Source organism: Oncorhynchus mykiss, chromosome 31, assembly GCF_013265735.2.
Source record: "Oncorhynchus mykiss isolate Arlee chromosome 31, USDA_OmykA_1.1, whole genome shotgun sequence".
NCBI classification, from domain to species: domain Eukaryota; kingdom Metazoa; phylum Chordata; class Actinopteri; order Salmoniformes; family Salmonidae; genus Oncorhynchus; species Oncorhynchus mykiss.
In genome coordinates this window covers 9,180,349-9,200,039 of record NC_050571.1, presented here as the reverse complement: position 1 = coordinate 9,200,039, position 19,691 = coordinate 9,180,349, and the positions used below count along the sequence as shown (strand labels likewise).

Below are 19,691 nucleotides of genomic sequence, written 5' to 3'. Positions count from 1 at the left end.
GCGCATGCGCTTTGATCCCCTCCTATTTTATTAAAAAAAATAAAAATCAGACGAAAATGGCTACCTTTCTCAGTTAAACCTCTGTCCTAGAAGATTAAATAAAGATGAAATACCCGGCACATAATGTAAACCAGGATCAAGTCAATATCCATGGAATATAGGGCTTAGAATGCATCCGTTTGTATCATGATGTTGTGGCGGTCAAGAATGGAAAATCTATCCGTTTCATATTTAACCCATTGCATTCCATGATCCGCCTACAAATTAGGTTTGTGATTTTCTCGTTTTTATGTTCTCAAAATGTACTTGCAAATGCAGCAGTTTTATTTGTGTATTGCATTGTAGTAGCGCCCATTGCCTCATTATACAGCTGTTGTATTTTTGCGTTTGTAAACACATAATAGCGAGACACAACTGCATGTTGCATATTGCATTAGCACCGGATATGGTTTTGCAACACAATAGCCTGTTCGAATTGAACAAGATGTTAGCAAATAGAATAGATACTTTATAACATATTTACTACATGGTGTTGTGATGTGCATCACCAAATTAGCTATTTATTTTGTTTATGTGTATGTGTGCGCGTGCGTGCGTGTATGTGTGTGTTTATGTGCATGCACGTAATTCTGTGTCACACATACCAATGCTGAACCTGTTTACCTTTCATGTGTACCCCTCAACAGAAAATGATGCACCAAGTCACTAGCAGCAGCAATGACTATTGCATGAGTGGCCTTGCAGAGGAATGTCAACACCCAACCAGCCACTTTGACTTATGTAGCTCGCAATCCAACAAATTCTACCCTTCGCCCCCACCCCCTACTCTACAGCTGCCTCGCCCTAACCTACCCACTCTTCCACAGGGCATGCACAAACCCATGCCGTGTCAAATGCAACAAGAGACCCAGAATGAGTTTCACGCTCAGACAGTGAGGATCCGAGGGCCCAGTGAGACTCCAACTGGGCCAGAGAGCTCCAAGAAAAAGAAAGGAAGCGTTGTCAAATCCGGCCGTAGAGGGAGACCCTCGGGGACCACTAAATCAGCCGGTTACCGGACAAGCACCGGACGTCCGTTGGGGACCACAAAAGCTGCGGGGTTCAAGACCAGTCCCGGCAGGCCTCTGGGTACAACCAAAGCAGCAGGCTACAAGGTTAGCCCTGGCAGGCCTCCTGGTAGCATCAAGACTCTGGCTCGGCTCAAGAAACTGGAGTACGGGAGCTGTGATGGTACCAAGAAACTAGACTTCAGTAACTGCGGCGGCGGAGCCAAGAAACTGGACTATGCCAGCTGTGAAGTGGCACCTTTCCCTTACAACCTGATGCAGAAACGAGGCTTGCGTGAGCCTACTGGCAAAGTGGAGGAAACTAACGAGTAGTTATGCCTGCGTCTCTATCTATTGCCTAGAACTCATATTTGAGTGCTTGTCCTAAAGGGTGTTGATGACCAGAAGGGACTCATGTAGCCAAAATATGGGTTGACTTTTGGATAGGTCTGTCACTGGCTACCTACGAATGGCTCCTCCTCTCTTCATTGTACTGATATCGTCACCATTTAACCCTAACCCTAACCCTTTTGGATAGGTCTGTCACTGGCTACCTACGAATGGCTCCTCCTCTCTTCATTGTACTGATATCGTCACCATTTAATCTGTCCCTATCCAAAGACTGATATCGCTCTCTTTTTTTTTTTCTCAATACGTTTATCTTATTTTACAGAGATTGCATGATGAGACATATAATACAATCAATATACTTTAGCTAAACAGGAATGAGAGAAATATCCTACTATTCGTCATAATCTGTTCAAATGCTAGCTGTCTGGAGAAGGGTTGTTGTTTTGTTCAAACGTTTAAATATCTGATCTGTTTTCTTCATCCGTTTATGTTATGCTCTGATATAATGTGCTTTATTATTAGTAGTCTATTTGTCCTTCTGATGTTTTCCACATTGAAAAATGCATCGGGAGTAGAAAACAACACAAAACAAACTAGCAAAACGTGAATCTTAAGCTTCTCCCAGAGTGCATGTGGCTGTGTTTGTGTCTTTTTGTGTTGTCTGGTATGACATGTATTTCATTTGTGTTTATATGCAGCGTTGTGAGACATGGGACTGGATTCAATGTGGTATAACATTGTTATAACACAGTTTCTGTCATTTCGTTTGAACTGTGCATCTGAAAACCTCTCATAATACTTCTTTGACGACATAGCAATGGTTATTTCTAACACTTTGTAAATATTAATAGTTTTGTCTTCTCAATGTAATGTATTATTCTTTGTTCTTTACACGGTAACTTATCACTTGATTAAAGCAAACCCAGAATGAAATGTTGTTATGCTGTTGAGTAGGAGCTCTAATTTTAGAGAGAAAATACTATGTGGTGGAGTATGTGTAACGACATTGTAATGTATGTATGAGCCCCCCCCCCCCCCCCCCCCAAATAATGAAATGGTCATTCCAAAATGATCATATTGTCTTGACTGATATTTTAAGGGTGCATAGCGTTTTGACAGTAGTATAGACAATTGTGTTTGTAAAGTGCAGACAAAGACCTATGTACATCTTATCATATCATGGGGTCCAGGGCCCACTACGGGCCAGTGTACCCCACCTTTATAAAACACTGATTGCATGTCCAACTATTCTTCAAGATAAATATTAGGACTTCTGTTTTAATCCTGACATTCACATCCTATAATGTTTCTAAGGAGATATATGTACATAAACATGGGTATAGTGTATTACATGGGCCTAGAATTACATATGGCCTGTGTTGTGAATCTCATAGTACTGAGAAACCAATATTGAATGAGGAGAAAAGAACAAGACATTTCATATAATTTCAACATAAAAACATTGGGCCACGTTGAAAAAAAATCCAATCTAATTTTCTTATTGTCTGGGCCCCTGACATTGCATGTGCCTTTTCTTCGCTCTACGGTCTCCAGAGTGACGGCTTCGCAAGGTTACAAATCGGCAGATTGGTCATCAATGAAGAGAAGCTTGCCTATCAGGTAATATGATAAATTAGAATTGGCTATAAAATAATGTCTGTAGCCTATTTGACAACTGTCATTTCGATGTAGCAGTTGTGTGCATTGTGCAAAGCGAGTTTATTACAGTTGCGGTAGGCCACCACTGCAAGTATGGCGAGCCTTTTGTGTGGCAACTATGCAAGGCGCATTCTCCTTATAAGCTGCTGTTGTTATTTCAATGCGAATTTATTGCAGGATACGTGGGGAAAACTGATAGGCATTTAGCCTAAATAACAATATTCTATTACATTGCACCTCATTGACAGCATGATGTCAAGGGGTTCGACTCAATTTGGAGCTTTGCCCCCACCATTGACATGTTTATTGCCGCCGACATGTTTTTTGACGCGCTATGACCTATTTTCTCTGCTGTCAGGCAATATGGCGCATAGTCTATTTTAAAACTTTGACCAGGCCTCATCCGTGTGCGCTGTTTTCCGGTCGAGCACATTCGAACTATTGATCCGCATTTGTTGTGGCCACAGATTCGTCTCTATCTTTCTGCTATCCAAAATGGAGGAAACAAGTTACGCCTTTGTTGGGATAAGGAAACCAACGGCGCAATGGTTGATCAGTGTGGCATTCCTTCCCCTCACATAACCCCATAATAAATAGTCTTATATTATCTAGCCGAGGGTTTCATGTATGTTGGCTAAAACACATAAGGGGATATAGTAGCCTACATCATAGCCCCCGCTTTTATTTGAGATGGTGCACCTGGACTTGTCTGCGTGACTGTAGAGTAGTGTGCTCTAGTGACTGATAGGGTGAGAGTGCCCGGACCGATGTGTTGTGAGCTGTGATCCGCGGCTCCGCAGCCGGGGGGTTGGGTGGCTGTGCGGATTGGTTGCTCAGCTCTGCTCGCCAACACAGCCAGTTAGTCGAGCAGGGTTTGTTTTAACATAACCAGAGGCACAATTCGACAGCCCGCAAAACAATCATGTAGTAAATATGAAATTGTAATTGCTAGGGACCAAGGTGATATAGGCTACACTGACTTTTGATGCACTAAAATGGAAGGCTTTAATTATATTTTGTCCATTGATGACTCTGTTTTGTTAAGGCCGACGCTGATGAGATAGTACAGGAGGTGAAGGGGAGAGAATGAGAGCTGTGGGTCTTTCTTGGCCTACTACTGCTGCTACTGCTGGGATTGTGCAGATCCGTTTTCACAAATCGAAAAAAACATACGCTTCATGCCCCAATCTGAAAGACCCGCAGTTGGTGTTATTGTGACCGACCTCCAAATGGTAAGATTCTTGCGTTTTTTAAAAATTCAGACGATGTTTTTAAACGTTTTGAACCGCCCTTTTGTGAGTTCGAATGGGAGCGTCCTATATTGGTTTATAGGCTCTGTGTAGGCAATTTGTGTGAACCATTCTGAATGATGGCTTTGACTGTATTGACTCCCCTACAGTCAGGCAGGCTGTCAGCGTGAGCAATGTTGCACACTTCTATATTTTTTGTGTGTGTTTGCGATCGTTCTATTTTGATAACAAAAACAGAACGAGTAGATATGATTCGATTTTGTGAATGGGGCAGAGCACACCGGTCGCTCGCTGTGTTTTCCTGATCGTTTTGTCTTCTCTGCTGCCACTACGGACGGCCTTCAGAGGGGAAGCCATGCAATGTCGTCTTATTAGTGTAGGCTATGCGGTGCATGGCGGTAGTCTTTATTTCTGTTATTGTCGCGTGGAATGTGAGTTGTTATTTACAGACAGGCAGTATGGTTTATGTAAATTCTTGCGTTTTTTTCACACTTGTTTTGTTTTGTAACATTGTAGCAATTTCAAACAGTGAATGAGCCTGAACCATAGGATTTGACCACACTGTAGCTGGATAAGAAAAACGTGGTTGTTTACTAGAATACTTACCTTTTGTAACCTTCGACCACCCTAATGTGCATTTCCTTTTACTACGACAGGAAGGAGCCATGACAACATGAATCGGTCATACAGACGGGCTGTAAGGGGCTGCTCAGGTCAGCCAGAGTTGAGGCCCCCCAATGGCCTCTCAGTTTCTGCCACTTCCTATGGAAACCAGTGTAACAGCAGCACCAAGCATGGTTCAACAGACCAACTGTCGGCGGCCATGCAACTGTCAACCTCCTCCCTCAAACAGGCACCTAGCTACGTGTATAACCAGGCAGAGAAGGAGAGGCCACACTGCTACAGTCCTTTGCTGAGGCTCCAGGACCTCTCCACTATGGTACACAGACCTGGGTCTGATCTGGGACCCGGGCCCCAGCCTAAGGATCTCGACGCCAGGAAGCATTTGCACTCTCACAGCCCAGTGGTAGTCTCTAGTTGTGGGGGACCCCTGGTCCGACTGCCCCCCTCTACTGGTAACGAGGAGACAGAACCCTGCGAGGATTCCATGCGGGATCAGAACGGTTTCTCTCCTGTTAGTTCTGATAGTTTGGAACGCTGCTCCCCCATCCCCAATGGATACCTGCATTTCGAGTCCACCTTGTTTGACAGTGGGGACAGGGAGAATGAGGACGACGAGGAGGAAGAGTTGGTACCTTTTCAACAACACTCTTCTAAGTCCGCCAGAGACAGAACAGTCACAGACCCTAACATCACCTCTGGTTCAGGGGTAGGCCATAACAGCACATACAAACCCTCTGTTCTCAACCTGATGTCTAAGAGTCTATCTGAACTGGACCCTACTCTGAGCCCCAGTGCCCTGCCTGACATGTCCATGGGGGATGGCTGGAGTATGGACCAGGACTCTGACAGTGACAGTGCGATGACAGGAGACACACTTGACCATGGTCTCATCTCACCTGTTGGAACCAACTCTAATGTGAGTTCCCTCTCTTACTGATAATCATAATAATAGCAACAATAATAATAATAACCCTTGGGGCAGATGCATCCTGGGTAGCTCTCAAAATATATCTTATCTGACGTTATCTACAGTTCTGTAAATACTGTGTAATCTCCTGGAACAGTATTTGTCAAGGAGCCAATCAAGGAGCTAATTATCAAAATCCAGAAAAGAGACGCTAAATTCTACAACCACTTAATAGGAAGTGATTCACAAACCTTCCATAACAAAGCCATCACTTACAGAGAGATTAACCTGGAGAAGAGTCCCCTAAGCAAGCTGGTCCTGGGGCTCTGTTCACAAACACACCCCACAGAGCCCCAGGACAGCAACACAATTAGTGTTGCTGTCCTAATGAGAAAAACAAAAGATAATTACTTGACACGTTGGAAAGAATTAACAAAACATAGTAAACTAGAATGCTATTTGTCCCTAAACAGAGAGTACACAGTGGCAGAATACCTGTCCACTGTGACTGACCCAAGCTTAAGGAAAGCTTTGACTATGTACAGACTTAGTGTGCATAGCCTTGCTATTGAGAAAGGCTGCCTTAGGCAGGCCTGGCTCTCAGGAGAAGACGGGCTATGTGCACACTGCCCACAAAATGAGGTGGAAACTGAGCTGCACTTCCTAACCTCCTGCCAAATGTATGACCATATTAGAGACACATATTTCCCTCAGATTACACAGATCCACAAAGAATTCAAAAACAAACCCAATTTTGATAAACTCCCATATCTACTGGGTGAAATACCACAGTGTGACATCACAGCAGCAAGATTTGTGACCTGTTGCCACAAGAAAAGGGCAACCAGTGAAAAACTAACATCATTGTAAATACAACCCATATTTACGTTTATTTATTTTAACGTTTAGATTTTGTATAGACTATATGCTGATCGACCATGTTTCACATTTTGAATTTTAGATTCTAAAAAGTTTTGAACTGTCAAAGGGATGATCCTATACGTGTAGTAACGTCATTGTTTTTGTTCAGCCCAACAGCCCAAAGAAGAAGCCCCTCCCAGTAGTGCAGTACTTGGAGGGAGATCTGGTCTGGGCCAAGTTCAACCGCCGCCCCTGGTGGCCCTGTAGAGTTACCATAGATCCTCTGGAGGGGATACACACACGCATGAAAGGTGGGAAGTTGTATTATTGGTGTTGGATCTAAACTCATCATAAGGTTGTCAGCGCATAAAGCATTGATTTAAAAGTGAGAAGGAAGGGAAGCTCTCCTCTGGGTTCTGTGGGGGAAGGAAGTGAAGCTCTCCTCTGGGTTCTGTAGGGGGAGGAAGGGAACCTCTCCTCTGGGTTCTGTGGGGGGAGGAAGGGAACCTCTCCTCTGGGTTCTGTGGGGGGAGGAAGGGAAGCTCTCCTCTGGGTTCTATGGGAGAAGGAAGGGAACATCTCCTCTGGGTTCTGTGGGGGGAGGAAGGGAACCTCTCCTCTGGGTTCTGTGGGGGATATAACAGCAAGAGAGAACCACCTTGATCTTATACATGTTGTTGATTTTCACTCCAAAGTGGACATAGTTTGTGGTATTTAGCATGAGGGGTCATCCTCAGACAGTTATCTATAAACTACTTCAACGCAATGTATCAGCTCTCAGCCTGACAGCTTACTTCATCATTGTGTAATGGCCAACAGTTAGAATATTTTGAGCCCCGTTCTTTTGATCTAGTTAATATCATAATTTATCATTCATAATATATATATCAATGTTAAAACAAGTTGTCTTTGTGTTTTCTGTTGTTCCAGTCCCCAGTCGTCGTCCTTGTCGTATCTATTACGTGGAGACTCTGGGGGAGATGGCAGACCATGCCTGGGTACCTGGGAAAGTTACTTACCCCTTCACAGGAGGAGAGCAGTTCACAGACCTGCCTGTGCTGAGACGGAGAGGGAAACAGAGGGAAAAGGACTACAAATACACAGTAACTAACTACAGACAACTGTCAACTTCTGTTGGTTTTAATTTAGATCGCATTGTGTGTTGCTGTTAATAGTGATATGTTTCAAGTCCCAAATCACTTTTGTTGTTGTAAAGGGGCAGAATAGTTTCGTTGCATGTCTCACAAAACATATTTGGAAGATTATACTCTAATACTGTCTATTCCACAAACTCCGTATAATTTAGACAGTTTGGCGCTTTTCTCCTGATGGCTTATCATCTCTCCCCTGTAGATACCCAAGCGTCTGTTTGAGTCGTGGAAAGTCGGTGTGCTGGAAGCTGAGTTTCTCCTACCTGACCTGCTGAAGAATACTGCTGTCTCTTCTTACATGCCCTCTAACAGTGAAGAGAGGGTGTCCTTTCCACTGCCTGATGAAAAACCATCCGAGGCCCCCTCTTGTTCCTCCTCTATGCTCACTGCACCCCCCTCCTTCAGCCCTCCCCCCAACAGAAACAAACATCCCCCTGCTGCCGACCTGGCTGTAGCGAACGACAGTAGCAGCAAAAATAAACCCTGCCAGAAGAAGAAGAAGAAGAGGAAGGGTTTGGCGGAGATCTTTGGTCATATAGCTGCAAGTCCCACAGAGTCACTAAGCATCCTAGACTTGGCCAACCAAATGCCTGCTGCCGCAGCTGATCCACTTAAAGAAGAAGATCCCAAGGACTCTCCATACGCAGACCTGGATTCTGTACCAACCATTGTGCGTCCCAAACGGTCTGAGAAACCTGCTACAGAAGACACAGAGAAACCGTCTGAACCCTCACAAGAGGAGGCAGAGAAAGGGGGCAAGAAGGAGCGGGCTACTCCTCCTGAAAAGACCAAAGACAGGCATGTGGTCATGGTGGTTCCTAGGCATGTAGTTCCCATCTCCCCATCCCCAAATATTTTAGTAAACAAATCCCTTTTCAATTACAGAACTACAAAAAACACAAATGTTTTACAGTCAAAACAGAAGTTGGGCAGCTCTTCTGAACTGAAGAATATAAATGCTCTTGATAAGCCCTCTCTGCAACTCCCTTCCAGCAGACGTCTGATGACCAGGGCCCTGAAAGCAGAGGAAGAGACAGATCTCAAACAGGCTCTGCTGGCCTCAAGCCAAAACTTGACAAAGGATAGGCTTAATGTACATTCTTCTGACGATGATGATGATGTGAGCGATATTGTTCAGATCAGAACAGAGTCGTCTACTAGCAGGGATTCTTCACCAGACAAAACCAGATCCTCTGCTAGCTCTCCTAAAAAACAGCCCGAGTCTGATTGGAAGCACCTCCACAACGGCTTGTGGAAAAACTCAGAAGATGTGTCTACAGGGTCCAGTAAGCCTGTCATACCCTCTATTAAGGTCAAGGAAGAGAACATTGTCTCAGACATATCCTCCTGTTCTTCCCCCACCTCCTCTCTCTCTCCCATGGACACTTTCCAGGATGTCAAGGAGCTGTCATTCAAATCCCTAGTGAAGGAGGAGAGCGACTCTGGGGACTCTAACACTAATTTTAAACCTGAGCCTAATTACAAGTTCAGTACTTTCCTGATGCTCCTGAAGGACATGCATGATACCAGGGAGAAAGAGGGCAAGCCCCTGACCATGCCTCCCTCGCAAGCCCTCATCCAGGAGGAACCCATGGTCATAGCCGCTGTCCAAGCACCAGACGACACCCTGAACACTGCTGCTGGCGGGGACTGGACACCAACGGGGACCAAAATCCAAAACGGCCAGCATGCGAGCTCGCCAACACTCAAGAGCACACCGGCCAAACCCAAGTCCAAAACTAAACCCATCATGAAAAACGACACATACAAACTTGAAGGGAAAACGGTGCTGGCTCAGATGGTGGCGAACGCGGTGGAGAAGCAGCAGCGGAGGAAGCAGAGGCCACCAGCCAAGCTCAGGGCCACCATCGCTGGTCTCTCTACCGAGTTGGCCGACCTAGCCTGGGGGAGGGAGTTTGTCTCTGGGCACGCTGACCTGGCTGAGCCTGGCCTCAGCCTCCCTCCTCTTCCTTCTGTCCCCTCCGCTGCTGACTCCTCATCCTACCTCGACAAGAGCCTGGGCACCAAAGTGGCTCCTAAGAAGCGCTGGCAGACGTTTGCTCAGCAGGGGCCGGTGAAGCCAGGGAAGGATCCAGGGGACCCGGGTGGTGTGGCCTCACCGCAGGGGCCTGTGGAGGTGAATGGGATCTACAGAGACTGCCAGGGAGGGACACCAGACCCCATCAGGTCCCCTGATCTAAACCTGGGGATGGAGAAGCAAGATGACACATCAGGTAAGACTTGAATGGGTTTCAGTAACAGCAGTGTTTTATGTTAGCTTTTTATTTTTAAAGATTGATAAATTATTTATTCCCACAGCAAATTCTGAAAACAAACGGCTGAGGAAACCCAGCAAAAGACTGCTGGAATCCACAGAGGAGGAACAATTCTTCTCCTCGAAGAAAAAAATTAAGAAACCTCTGGAATCTTCCAAAACCCCTCCGAGCCATTCTTCAGCCCCAGCCCCGCTAATGTACACCTCTACACCCAGCCCCACCCCTCTCCCTACCTCTGGGGAGCCAGCCAGCCCCACCCCTGGCCCTACCTCTGGGGAGCCAGCCAGCCCTACCTCTGGGGAGCCAGCCAGCCCCATCCCTGGCCCTGCCTCTGGGGAGCCAGCCAGCCCCACCCCTGGCCCTACCTCTGGGGAGCCAGCCAGCCCCACCCCTGGCCCTGCCTCTGGGGAGCCAGCCAGCCCCACCCCTGGCCCTACCTCTGGGGAGCCAGCCAGCCCCACCACTGGCCCTACCTCTGGGGAGCCAGCCAAAACCCAGGCCCTAGCAGGGCTGAAACAGAGTCTGTCTCAAGATGTCCTCCACCATGTTATAGAATCATTATCCAAACAACCCCCAGCAGTGACCTCTTTCTCTACTGACTCATCATCCGATGGGGCAAACCCTCCTCTGCCCTCTGGTAGGCAGACAGTCAAATGTTTTTTCTCCAAAAACATCTCTCATGTCGATTCTGTCTTATTTAATACAAGAGGCAGATATATTATAATGGGGAAAGTAGCTCCGTTGGAGAAAGTATTTATGATAATGAAAACAAATCCTCCTCATATTTTCAGATACAGTAGATTTGGGGTATTTAAATGTCTGGTCATTCCTCAGACCCAGTATCCCTGGAGAGGAAGAGGCCAAGGAAGCCGTCTCACAAGGTCCTGGAATGCACCATAGAGGAAGTGTCAGTCAGTCCTCCAAAGAAGAAGGAGTTTAAGAACCAGAGTGTACAGACAGATGTGAAAACAGAAGTCAGGGACACTCAGGTAAGGCTGAATGAACTAATCAACAGCCATATTAACAGATCTATACTGCTACAGTGCCACTCTGAAACAAGTCTAATTACAGTACCAGTCAAATGTTAGGACACACCTACTCATTCCAGAGGTTTTCTTTATTTTTACTATTCTCTACATTGTTGAATAATAGTGAAGACATCAACACTATGAAATAACACATATGGAATCATGTAGCAACCAAAAAAGTGTTAAACAAATCAAAATATGTTATATTTGAGGTTCTTCAAAGTAGCCACCCTTTGCCTTGATGACAGTGTTACACACTTGGCATTCTCTCAACCAGCTTCATGAGGTAGTCACCTGGAATGCATTTCAATTAACAGGTGTGTCTTGTTAAAAGTTTATTTGTGGAATTTCTTTCCTTCGAATTGTGTTTGAGCCAATCTGTTGTTACAAGGTAAAGGGGGTATACAGAAGATAGCCCTATTTGGTAAAAAACCAAGTCCATATTCTGTCAAGAACAGCTCAAATAAGCGAAGAGAAACGACAGTCCATCATTGACTGACCTTCATGTCTTAAAGTAATCTGGAAAATTTCATGAACTTTGGCACTTCAAGTGCCATCGCAAAAACCATCAAGCGCTATGATGAATCTGGCTCTCATGGGGACCGCCACAGGAAAGAAAGACCCAGAGTTACAGTGCCTTGCAAAAGTATTCATCCCCCTTAGTGTTTTTCCTATTTTGTTGCATTACAACCTGTAATTTAAATGGATTTTAATTTGGATTGTATGTAATGGACATACACAAAATAGTCCAATTTGGTAAAGTGAATGGAAAAAATGACCTTATTTAAAAAATATAATAAAAAAATAAAAAAACGGAAAAGTGGTGCGTTTATTCACCCCCTTTGCTATGAAGCCCCTAAATAAAATCTGGTGCAACCAATTACCTTCAGAAGTCACATAATTAGTGAAATAAAGTCCACCTGTGTGCAATTTTAGTGTGATCTGTCACGTGATCTCAGTATATATACACCTGTTCTGAAAGGCCCCAGAGTCTGCAACACCACAAAGCAAGGGGCACTATGACGACCAAGGAGCTCTCCAAACAGGTCAGGGGCAAAGTTGTGGAAAAGTACAGATCAGGGTTGGGTTATAAAAAAAAATCAGAAACTTTGAACATCCCACGGAGAACCATTAAATCTATTATTAAAAAATGGAATGAATATGGCACCACAACAAACCTGCCAAGAGAGGGCCGCCCACCAAAACTCACGGACCAGGCAAGGAGGGTATTAATCAGAGGCAACAGAGAGACCAAAAATAACCCTGAAGGAGCTGCAAAGATCCACAGCGGAGATTGGAGTATCTGTCCATAGGATCACTTTAAGCCGTACACTCCACAGAGCTGGGCTTTATGGAAGAGTGGCCAGGAAAAAAACATTGCTTAAAGACAAAAATAAGCAAACGCGTTTGGTGTTTGCCAAAAGGCTTGTGGGGGACTCCCCAAACATATGGAGTAAGATACTCTGTTCAGATGAGACTAAAATGTAGCTTTTTGTCCATCAAGGAAAATGCTATGTCTGGCGCAAACCCACCTCGCATCACCCCGAGAACACCATCCCCACAGTTAAGCATGGTGGTGGCAGCATCATGCTGTGGGGATGTTTTTCATCGGCAGGGACTGAGAAACTGGTCAGAATTGAAGGAATGATGGAGGGCGCTAAATACAGGGAAATTCTTGAGGGAAACCAGTTTCAGTCTTCCAGAGATGTGAGACGGGGATGGAGGTTCACTTTACAGCAGGACAATGACCCTAAGCAGACTGTTAAAGCAACACTTGAGTGGTTTAAGGGGAAACATTTAAATGTCTTGGAATGGCCTAGTCAAAGCCCAGACCTCAATCCAATTGAGAATCTGTGGAATGACTTAAAGATTGCAAGACACCAGCGGAACCAATCCAACTTGAAGGAGCTGGAGCAGTTTTGCCGTGATTAATGGGCAAAAATCCCTGTGGCTAGATGTACCAAGCTTATAGAGACACCCCATGAGACTTGCAGCTGTAATTGCTGAAAAAAGTGTCTCTACAAAGTATTGACTTTGGGGGGTGAATAGTTATGCACGCTCAAGTTTTCAGTTTTTTTGTCTTATTTCTGGTTTAGCACCCTGTTTTACAGCACTGGTACAATTAAACCTCATGTGAATGCTGACATTATAGCATGAAACTAGTGATCTTTTCACACAGGTTGAAAAAAGGTGTTTATGCTGACCTCAGGTTTGGGTGTCCTCTCTCCGTTGGTGTGGCTCTCTTCTCCCACCCCAGGACTGATCTTCTCGGTCTCTTCCTTGGGGATGAGGAGCACCGTAGGGCTAGGGGGCCAAGCTGGTTCCAACCGCCGTGTCTTTGTGAGACGTAGAGTAGGTAAACGGATGATCTCTGCATGTGTAGTTCCCACCATGAAGCATGGATGAGGTGGTGTGGGGGTGCTTGGCTGGTGACACTGTCAGTGAATTATTTGGAGTTCATGGCACACTTAGCCAGCATGGCTACCACAGCATTCTGCAGCTATACACCATCCCATCTGTTTTGGGCTTAGTGGGACTGTCATTTGTTTTTCAACTGGACAATGACCCAAAACACACCTCCAGGCTGTGTAAGGCCTATTTTACCAAGAATGAGAGTGATGGAGTGCAGCATCAGATGACCTGGCCTTCACAATCACCTAACCTCAACCCAATTGACATGGTTGGGGATGAGTTGGACCGCAGAGTGGAAAAGCAGCCAACAAGTGCTCAGCATATGTGGGAACTCCTTCAAGACTGTTGGGAAAGCATTCCAGGTGAAGCTGGTTGAAAGAATGCCAAGAGCGTGCAAAGCTGTCATCAAGGCAAAGGGTGGCTACTTTGAGGAATCTCAAATATAAAATATATTTAGATTTAACACCTTATTTGGTTACTACATGATTCCATATGTTATTTCATAGTTTTGATGTCTTCACTATTATTCTACAATGTAGAAAATAGTAAAAATAAAGAAAAACCCTTGAATCAGTAGGTGTGTCCAAACTTTTGACTGGTACTCTATGTCATTTCTATAACAGGTTAAGTCTGTGAAGAAAGAAGTGCCTGTATCCAGCGTGACAACTCCAGAGAGCATGGTTTCTCTGCAGACATCCTCCCCTGCCTGGCCCCCTAGCCCTACGGTGCTCCTCACCCCCAAGGAAGAGATTGAGAAGATCAGTCCTGGGGTGGGAGGAGAGAGCCACACCAACGGAGAGAGGACACCCAAACCTGAGGTCAGCATAAACACCTTTTTTCAACCTGTGTGAAAAGATCACTAGTTTCATGCTATAATGTCAGCATTCACATGAGGTTTAATTGTACCAGTGCTGTAAAACAGGGTGCTAAACCCCTACACCTTAACCAAGATTTTGTGTAATAACACCTCTCCTCCAGGTGTTCTCTCCTGGTCTGAATGACAGTTTCTCCCTACCTGGTGAAGGGTCCCTGGTCTCCAGCACTAAGAAGAACACAGGAGAGAAAGGAGGAGCTGCGTCCATGAAGGAGAATGTCTGTCAGGTAGGTCAACCAACAACATGCCACAACCTTTCTGTTTTGTAGAGGCAGGAACAGTAAAAAATAGCTCTTAAGTTTGATTTCCAGGCTTTCTCACATTAGTTCAGAAATAACTGTTCCTAATAGCCGGGTGATGAATGAGATTTGGGAGTACTGACTAAAATATGTGTGTGTGTGTGTCTTGCAGGTGTGTGAGAGGACAGGTGAGCTGCTGCTGTGTGAGGGCCAGTGCTGTGGGGCGTTCCACCTGCAGTGTATCGGCCTATCAGAAGCCCCTAGAGGGAAGTTCATCTGTTGTGAATGCACTAAAGGTGAGTCTCTACCTATCCCTGTACACCTGTCTGTAATTTTGCATTTGACTCATTTAGCAGACACTCTCATCCAAAACAACCTACAGGAGCAATTAGGGTTTAGTGCCTCGTTCAAGGGCACATCTACAGATTTTTCACCTATTCGGCTCTGGGATTTGAACCAGCAACTTTTCGGTTACTGGCCTAACGCTCTTCACCGCTACCTGGCACCATTCTAATCTTACAGGAGCCATGTACACCTGGTGCAGCCTCACCTATACACATACACCTTGGCTTAACACTGTTACTGAGTTCTTACACCTGTACAGTGATACGGCCATGCTCATAGATGTTATCTCTGCATCTGACAGAGGTATTCTGTATCAATACTCACAACTGTACGTACGCTGCTTTTGTGTATCACAAAGCTCAGAGTGTATCTTTTCCATTGCAGGGATCCACACGTGCTTTGTGTGTAAGAAGTCTGGCGACGGTGTGAAGAGGTGCATGGTGCCTGTATGTGGGAAGTTCTACCACAACGAGTGTATCCTGAAACACACACCCACCCAGCCCCAGAATAAAGGGGTTCGCTGCTCCCTCCACGTCTGTCTGTCCTGCCACATCACCAACCCCCTCAACTCCTGCACTTCTAAAAGTAGGTTCCAGTTCCACTCTGCTTTGATAGAACCAGAGAGGTAAAGTAGAATTCATTTCTACCCGGTAAGAGACATCCTATATGGCCTATTAACTCAATAGGATCTCTGTGGGCGTAGTCGTAAAGATATGTAATTTCACTTTTAAAATGTATTACCCTTTTATTGTGGCAATAACACAACCAGGTTTTCATCTGATTGTCCAACAATCACTTCAAATCAAATCAAATGTATTTATATAGTCCTTCGTACATCAGCTGATATCTCAAAGTGCTGTACAGAAACCCAGCCTAAAACCCCAAACAGCAAGCAATGCAGGTGTAGAAGCACGGTGGCTAGGAAAAACTCCCTAGAAAGGCCAAAACCTAGGAAGAAACTTAGAGAGGAACCAGGCTATGCGGGGTGGCCAGTCCTCTTCTGGCTGTGGTGGGTGGAGATTATAACAGAACATGGCCAAGATGTTCAAATGTTCATAAATTACCAGCATGGTCGAATAATAATAAGGCAGGACAGTTGAAACTGGAGCAGCAGCACGGTCAGGTGGACTGGGGACAGCAAGGAGTCATAATGTCAGGTAGTCCTGGGGCATGGTCCTAGGGCTCAGGTCAGTTGAAACTGGAGCAGCAGCACGGCCAGGTGGACTGGGGACAGCAAGGAGTCATCATGTCAGGTAGTCCTGGGGCATGGTCCTAGGGCTCAGGTCCTCCGAGAGAGAGAAAGAAAGAGAGTAGGAGAGAATTAGAGAACGCACACTAAGATTCACACAGGACACCGAATAGGACAGGAGAAGTACTCCAGATATAACAAACTGACCCTAGCCCCCCCGACACATAAACTACTGCAGCATAAATACTGGAGACTGAGACAGGAGGGGTCAGGAGACACTGTGGCCCCATCCGAGGACACCCCCGGACAGGACCAAACAGGAAGGATATAACCCCACCCACTTTGCCAAAGCACAGCCCCCACACCACTAGAGGGATATCTTCAACCACCAACTTACCATCCTGAGACAAGGCTGAGTATAGCCCACAAAGACCTCCGCCACGGCACAACCCACTTCAAAAGGTCTCCTTTACTAGGCTGCCCCCACACGTTCATCCGCTCGCAACATTCAGTGTTTCCAGCCTCCAAACTGTCGTGAGTGGAAATAGACATCTGTAACACAAAATATTTCGCGATTGTCATTAGGCTGGAATTTATGTGTGTACTGCTGTCCTCGTGTCTGTGTCGGGCCGCTCATTTCTTGCCTTGGCAAAATGTGAGTGTTCTCATCGAACCACATCGCGCTTAGGAGCGTAGGCCACCTACCTACCACCTATCTTCTAGCCCATTTGCTCGTTTTTTTATGCCTCTGACATGAGGTAATGATCACGTGGTGTAATAATAGCCTACAGTTTTCTTGACATTTTGTTTGATTATTGTGATGGGTTCATGTTTTACTGGTATGGCGTACCCACTATTTATTTTGCCCTGACGCCATACCGGACCGGACCGCCTTACTTTCACCCCTGGACACAACAAAACATGATAAACAAATGGCAGGCTACCCCACCCAAACCCAGAGGCCTTGAAGCCCCCTCCTGTTGCTCAGAGACTGTCATTTTCTACAAGAAATCTGCCTCCAGAAATAAAAGCTTCTTCCAAGTGGATGTGACACCTACTCCTGTTACCTGCTGCTCTGCTGCTTGGATTCCACTTGGTGATCTGTTCACCGTCTACCCTGGTTGTCTCCCCCTGTCTGTTACAGGTACACCCACCACACTCATCCCTCTCTGTTCACCGTCTGCCCTGGTCTGTCTCCCCCTGTCTGGTACAGGTACCCCCCCCCCCCCCCACCCTTCCTCTCTCTCCCTGTCTGCTATTTTTGACCGTGACCTTGCGGAGTTACTTCAACTCAACAATTGCGTTTGGCGAAAGGCTCGGCACAAACATACTCAGGCTGACTGGCTCTCGTTCAGGCAAATGAGAAATAAGTGTCAAAGTTAGTTACTTTAATGAGCAGTTCTCTCTCTGTGGGTCTAACCCCAAGATGTTCTGGAAAACGGTTAAAGACCTGGAGAATAAACCCTCCTCCTCACAGCCGCCCATGTCCCTTAATGTTGATGTGGTTGTTACTGACCAGAAGCACATGACTGAGCTCTTTAATCACTACTTCATTAAGTCAGGATTCCTATTGGACTCCGCCATGCCTCATTGCCCATCCAACATTTCCTCATCTCCCACCCCTTCTAATGCGACTAGTCCCGATGCTTCTCCCTCTTTTTCCCATCTTTCGCTACAAAGTTTCTCCCTGCAGGTGGTCACCGAGTCCGAGGTGCTAAAGGAGCTCCTTAAACTTGACCCCTAAAAACATGTGGGCCGGGCTATGGAGTATTGGTGTCTCTGAGGGGTCTTTGGCCTGGTTTGCTAACTACCTCAGAGTGCAGTGCATAAAGTCAGAAAATCTGCTGTCTCAGTCACTGCTTGTCACCAAGGGAGTACCCCAAGGCTTGATCCTAGGCCCCACGCTCTTCTCAATTTACATCAACAACATAGCTCAGGCAGTAGGAAGCTTGCTCATCCATTTATATCCAGATCTTGGTCTTATACTCAACTGGCCCTTCTGCAAATTATTTGTTAAATGCTCTACAACAAAGCTTTCTTAGTGTCCAACAAGCTTTCTCTACCCTTAAACTTGTTCTGAACATCTCCAAAACAAAGGTCATGTGGTTTGGTAAGAAGAATGCCCCTCTCCCCACTGGTGTGATTACTACCTCCTGAGGGTTTAGAGCCTCATACAAGTTCTTGGGAGTATGGCTAGACGGTACACTGTCCTTCTCTCAGCACAGAGCAAAGCTGCAGGCCCAAGTTAAATGTAGACTTGGTTTCCTCTTCATCATCGCTCCTCTTTCACCCCAGCTGCCAAACTAACCCTGATTCAGATGACCATCCTACCCATGCTAGATTACGGAGACATAATTTATAGATTGGCAGGTAAGGGTGTTCTCGAGCGGCTAGATGTTCTTTACCATTCGGCTATCAGATTTGCCACCAATGCTCCTTATAGGACACATCACTGCACTCTATACTCCTCTGTAAACTGGTCATCTCTGTATACCCGTCGCAAGACCCACTGGTTATCTCTGTATACCCGTCGCAAGACCCACTGGTTGATGCTTATTTATAAAACCCTCTTAGGCCTCACTCCCCCCTATCTGAGATATCTACTACAGCCCTCATCCTCCACATACAACACCCGTTCTGCCATTCACATTCTGTTAAAGGTCCCCAAAGCACACACGTCCTTGGGTGTCTGTTATTTTCAGTTCGCTGCAGCTAGCGACTGGAACGAGCTGCGAGAAACACTCAAACTGGACAGTTTTATCTCAGTCTCCTCATTCAAAGACTAAATCATGGACACACTTACTGACAGTTGTGGCTGCTTTGCGTGATGTATTGTTGTCTCTACCTTCTTGTCCTTTGTGCTGTTGTCTGTGCCCAATAATGTTTGTACCATGTTTTGTGCTGCTACCATGTTGTGTTGCTACCATGTTGTTGTTATGTTGCTACCATGCTGTTTTATGTGTTGCTGCTATGCTATGTTGTTGTCTTAGGTCTCTGTTTATGTAATGTTGCCTCTCTTGTCATGATGTGTTGCTACCATGTTGTTGTTATGTTGCTACCATGCTGTGTTATGTGTTGCTGCTATGCTGTGTTATGTGTTGCTGCTATGCTATGTTGTTGTCTTCGGTCTCTCTTTATGTAATGTTGCCTCTCTTGTCACGATGTGTTGCTACCATGCTGTGTTATGTGTTGCTGCTATGCTATGTTGTTGTCTTCGGTCTCTCTTTATGTAATGTTGCCTCTCTTGTCACGATGTGTTGCTACCATGCTGTGTTATGTGTTGCTGCTATGCTATGTTGTTGTCTTAGGCCTATGTTTATGTAATGTTGCATCTCTTGTCATGATGTGTGTTTTGTCCTATAATTATTCTACTTTTATTGTTAAATCCCAGGCCCCCGTCCCCACAGGAGACCTTTTGCCTTTTGGTAGGCCTTCACTGGAAATAAGAATGTGTTCTTTACTGACTTGACTAGTTAACT

General features: G+C 45.6%; 2 protein-coding genes across 4 annotated transcripts in view; both read left to right on the top strand.

Moving 5' to 3' along the window:
- LOC110504530 (UPF0461 protein C5orf24 homolog) lies at positions 1-2,330 on the top strand. Its single transcript, XM_036970036.1, has 2 exons — positions 1-268; positions 687-2,330. The coding sequence occupies exon 2, from the start codon at positions 690-692 to the stop codon at positions 1,377-1,379; it is 690 nt and encodes a 229-aa protein (XP_036825931.1). The 5' UTR covers positions 1-268; positions 687-689; the 3' UTR covers positions 1,380-2,330.
- Positions 2,331-2,461: 131 nt separating this feature from the next.
- The window catches only part of LOC110504362 (histone-lysine N-methyltransferase, H3 lysine-36 specific-like), a 44,347-nt gene continuing 27,117 nt past the window's right edge, over positions 2,462-19,691 (top strand). For 2 of the 3 annotated variants that reach the window (XM_036970035.1, XM_036970034.1), the window contains exons 1-11: positions 2,462-3,017; positions 4,963-5,846; positions 6,868-7,009; positions 7,629-7,801; positions 8,052-10,083; positions 10,169-10,762; positions 10,960-11,114; positions 14,189-14,383; positions 14,544-14,666; positions 14,851-14,974; positions 15,408-15,608. In XM_036970035.1, coding sequence (XP_036825930.1) covers positions 4,980-5,846; positions 6,868-7,009; positions 7,629-7,801; positions 8,052-10,083; positions 10,169-10,762; positions 10,960-11,114; positions 14,189-14,383; positions 14,544-14,666; positions 14,851-14,974; positions 15,408-15,608 — 4,606 coding nt within the window. In that variant the 5' untranslated portion in view covers positions 2,462-3,017; positions 4,963-4,979. Of the gene's footprint in view, positions 3,018-3,802; positions 4,289-4,962; positions 5,847-6,867; positions 7,010-7,628; positions 7,802-8,051; positions 10,084-10,168; positions 10,763-10,959; positions 11,115-14,188; positions 14,384-14,543; positions 14,667-14,850; positions 14,975-15,407; positions 15,609-19,691 lie in introns of those variants that run through there. The other variant, XM_036970033.1, reaches the window with a different exon arrangement.

Coding starts and splice junctions, on each gene's coding strand:
- LOC110504530 (XM_036970036.1), top strand. CDS start 690: ATGATGCACCAAGTCACTAGCAGCAGCAATGACTATTGCATGAGTGGC.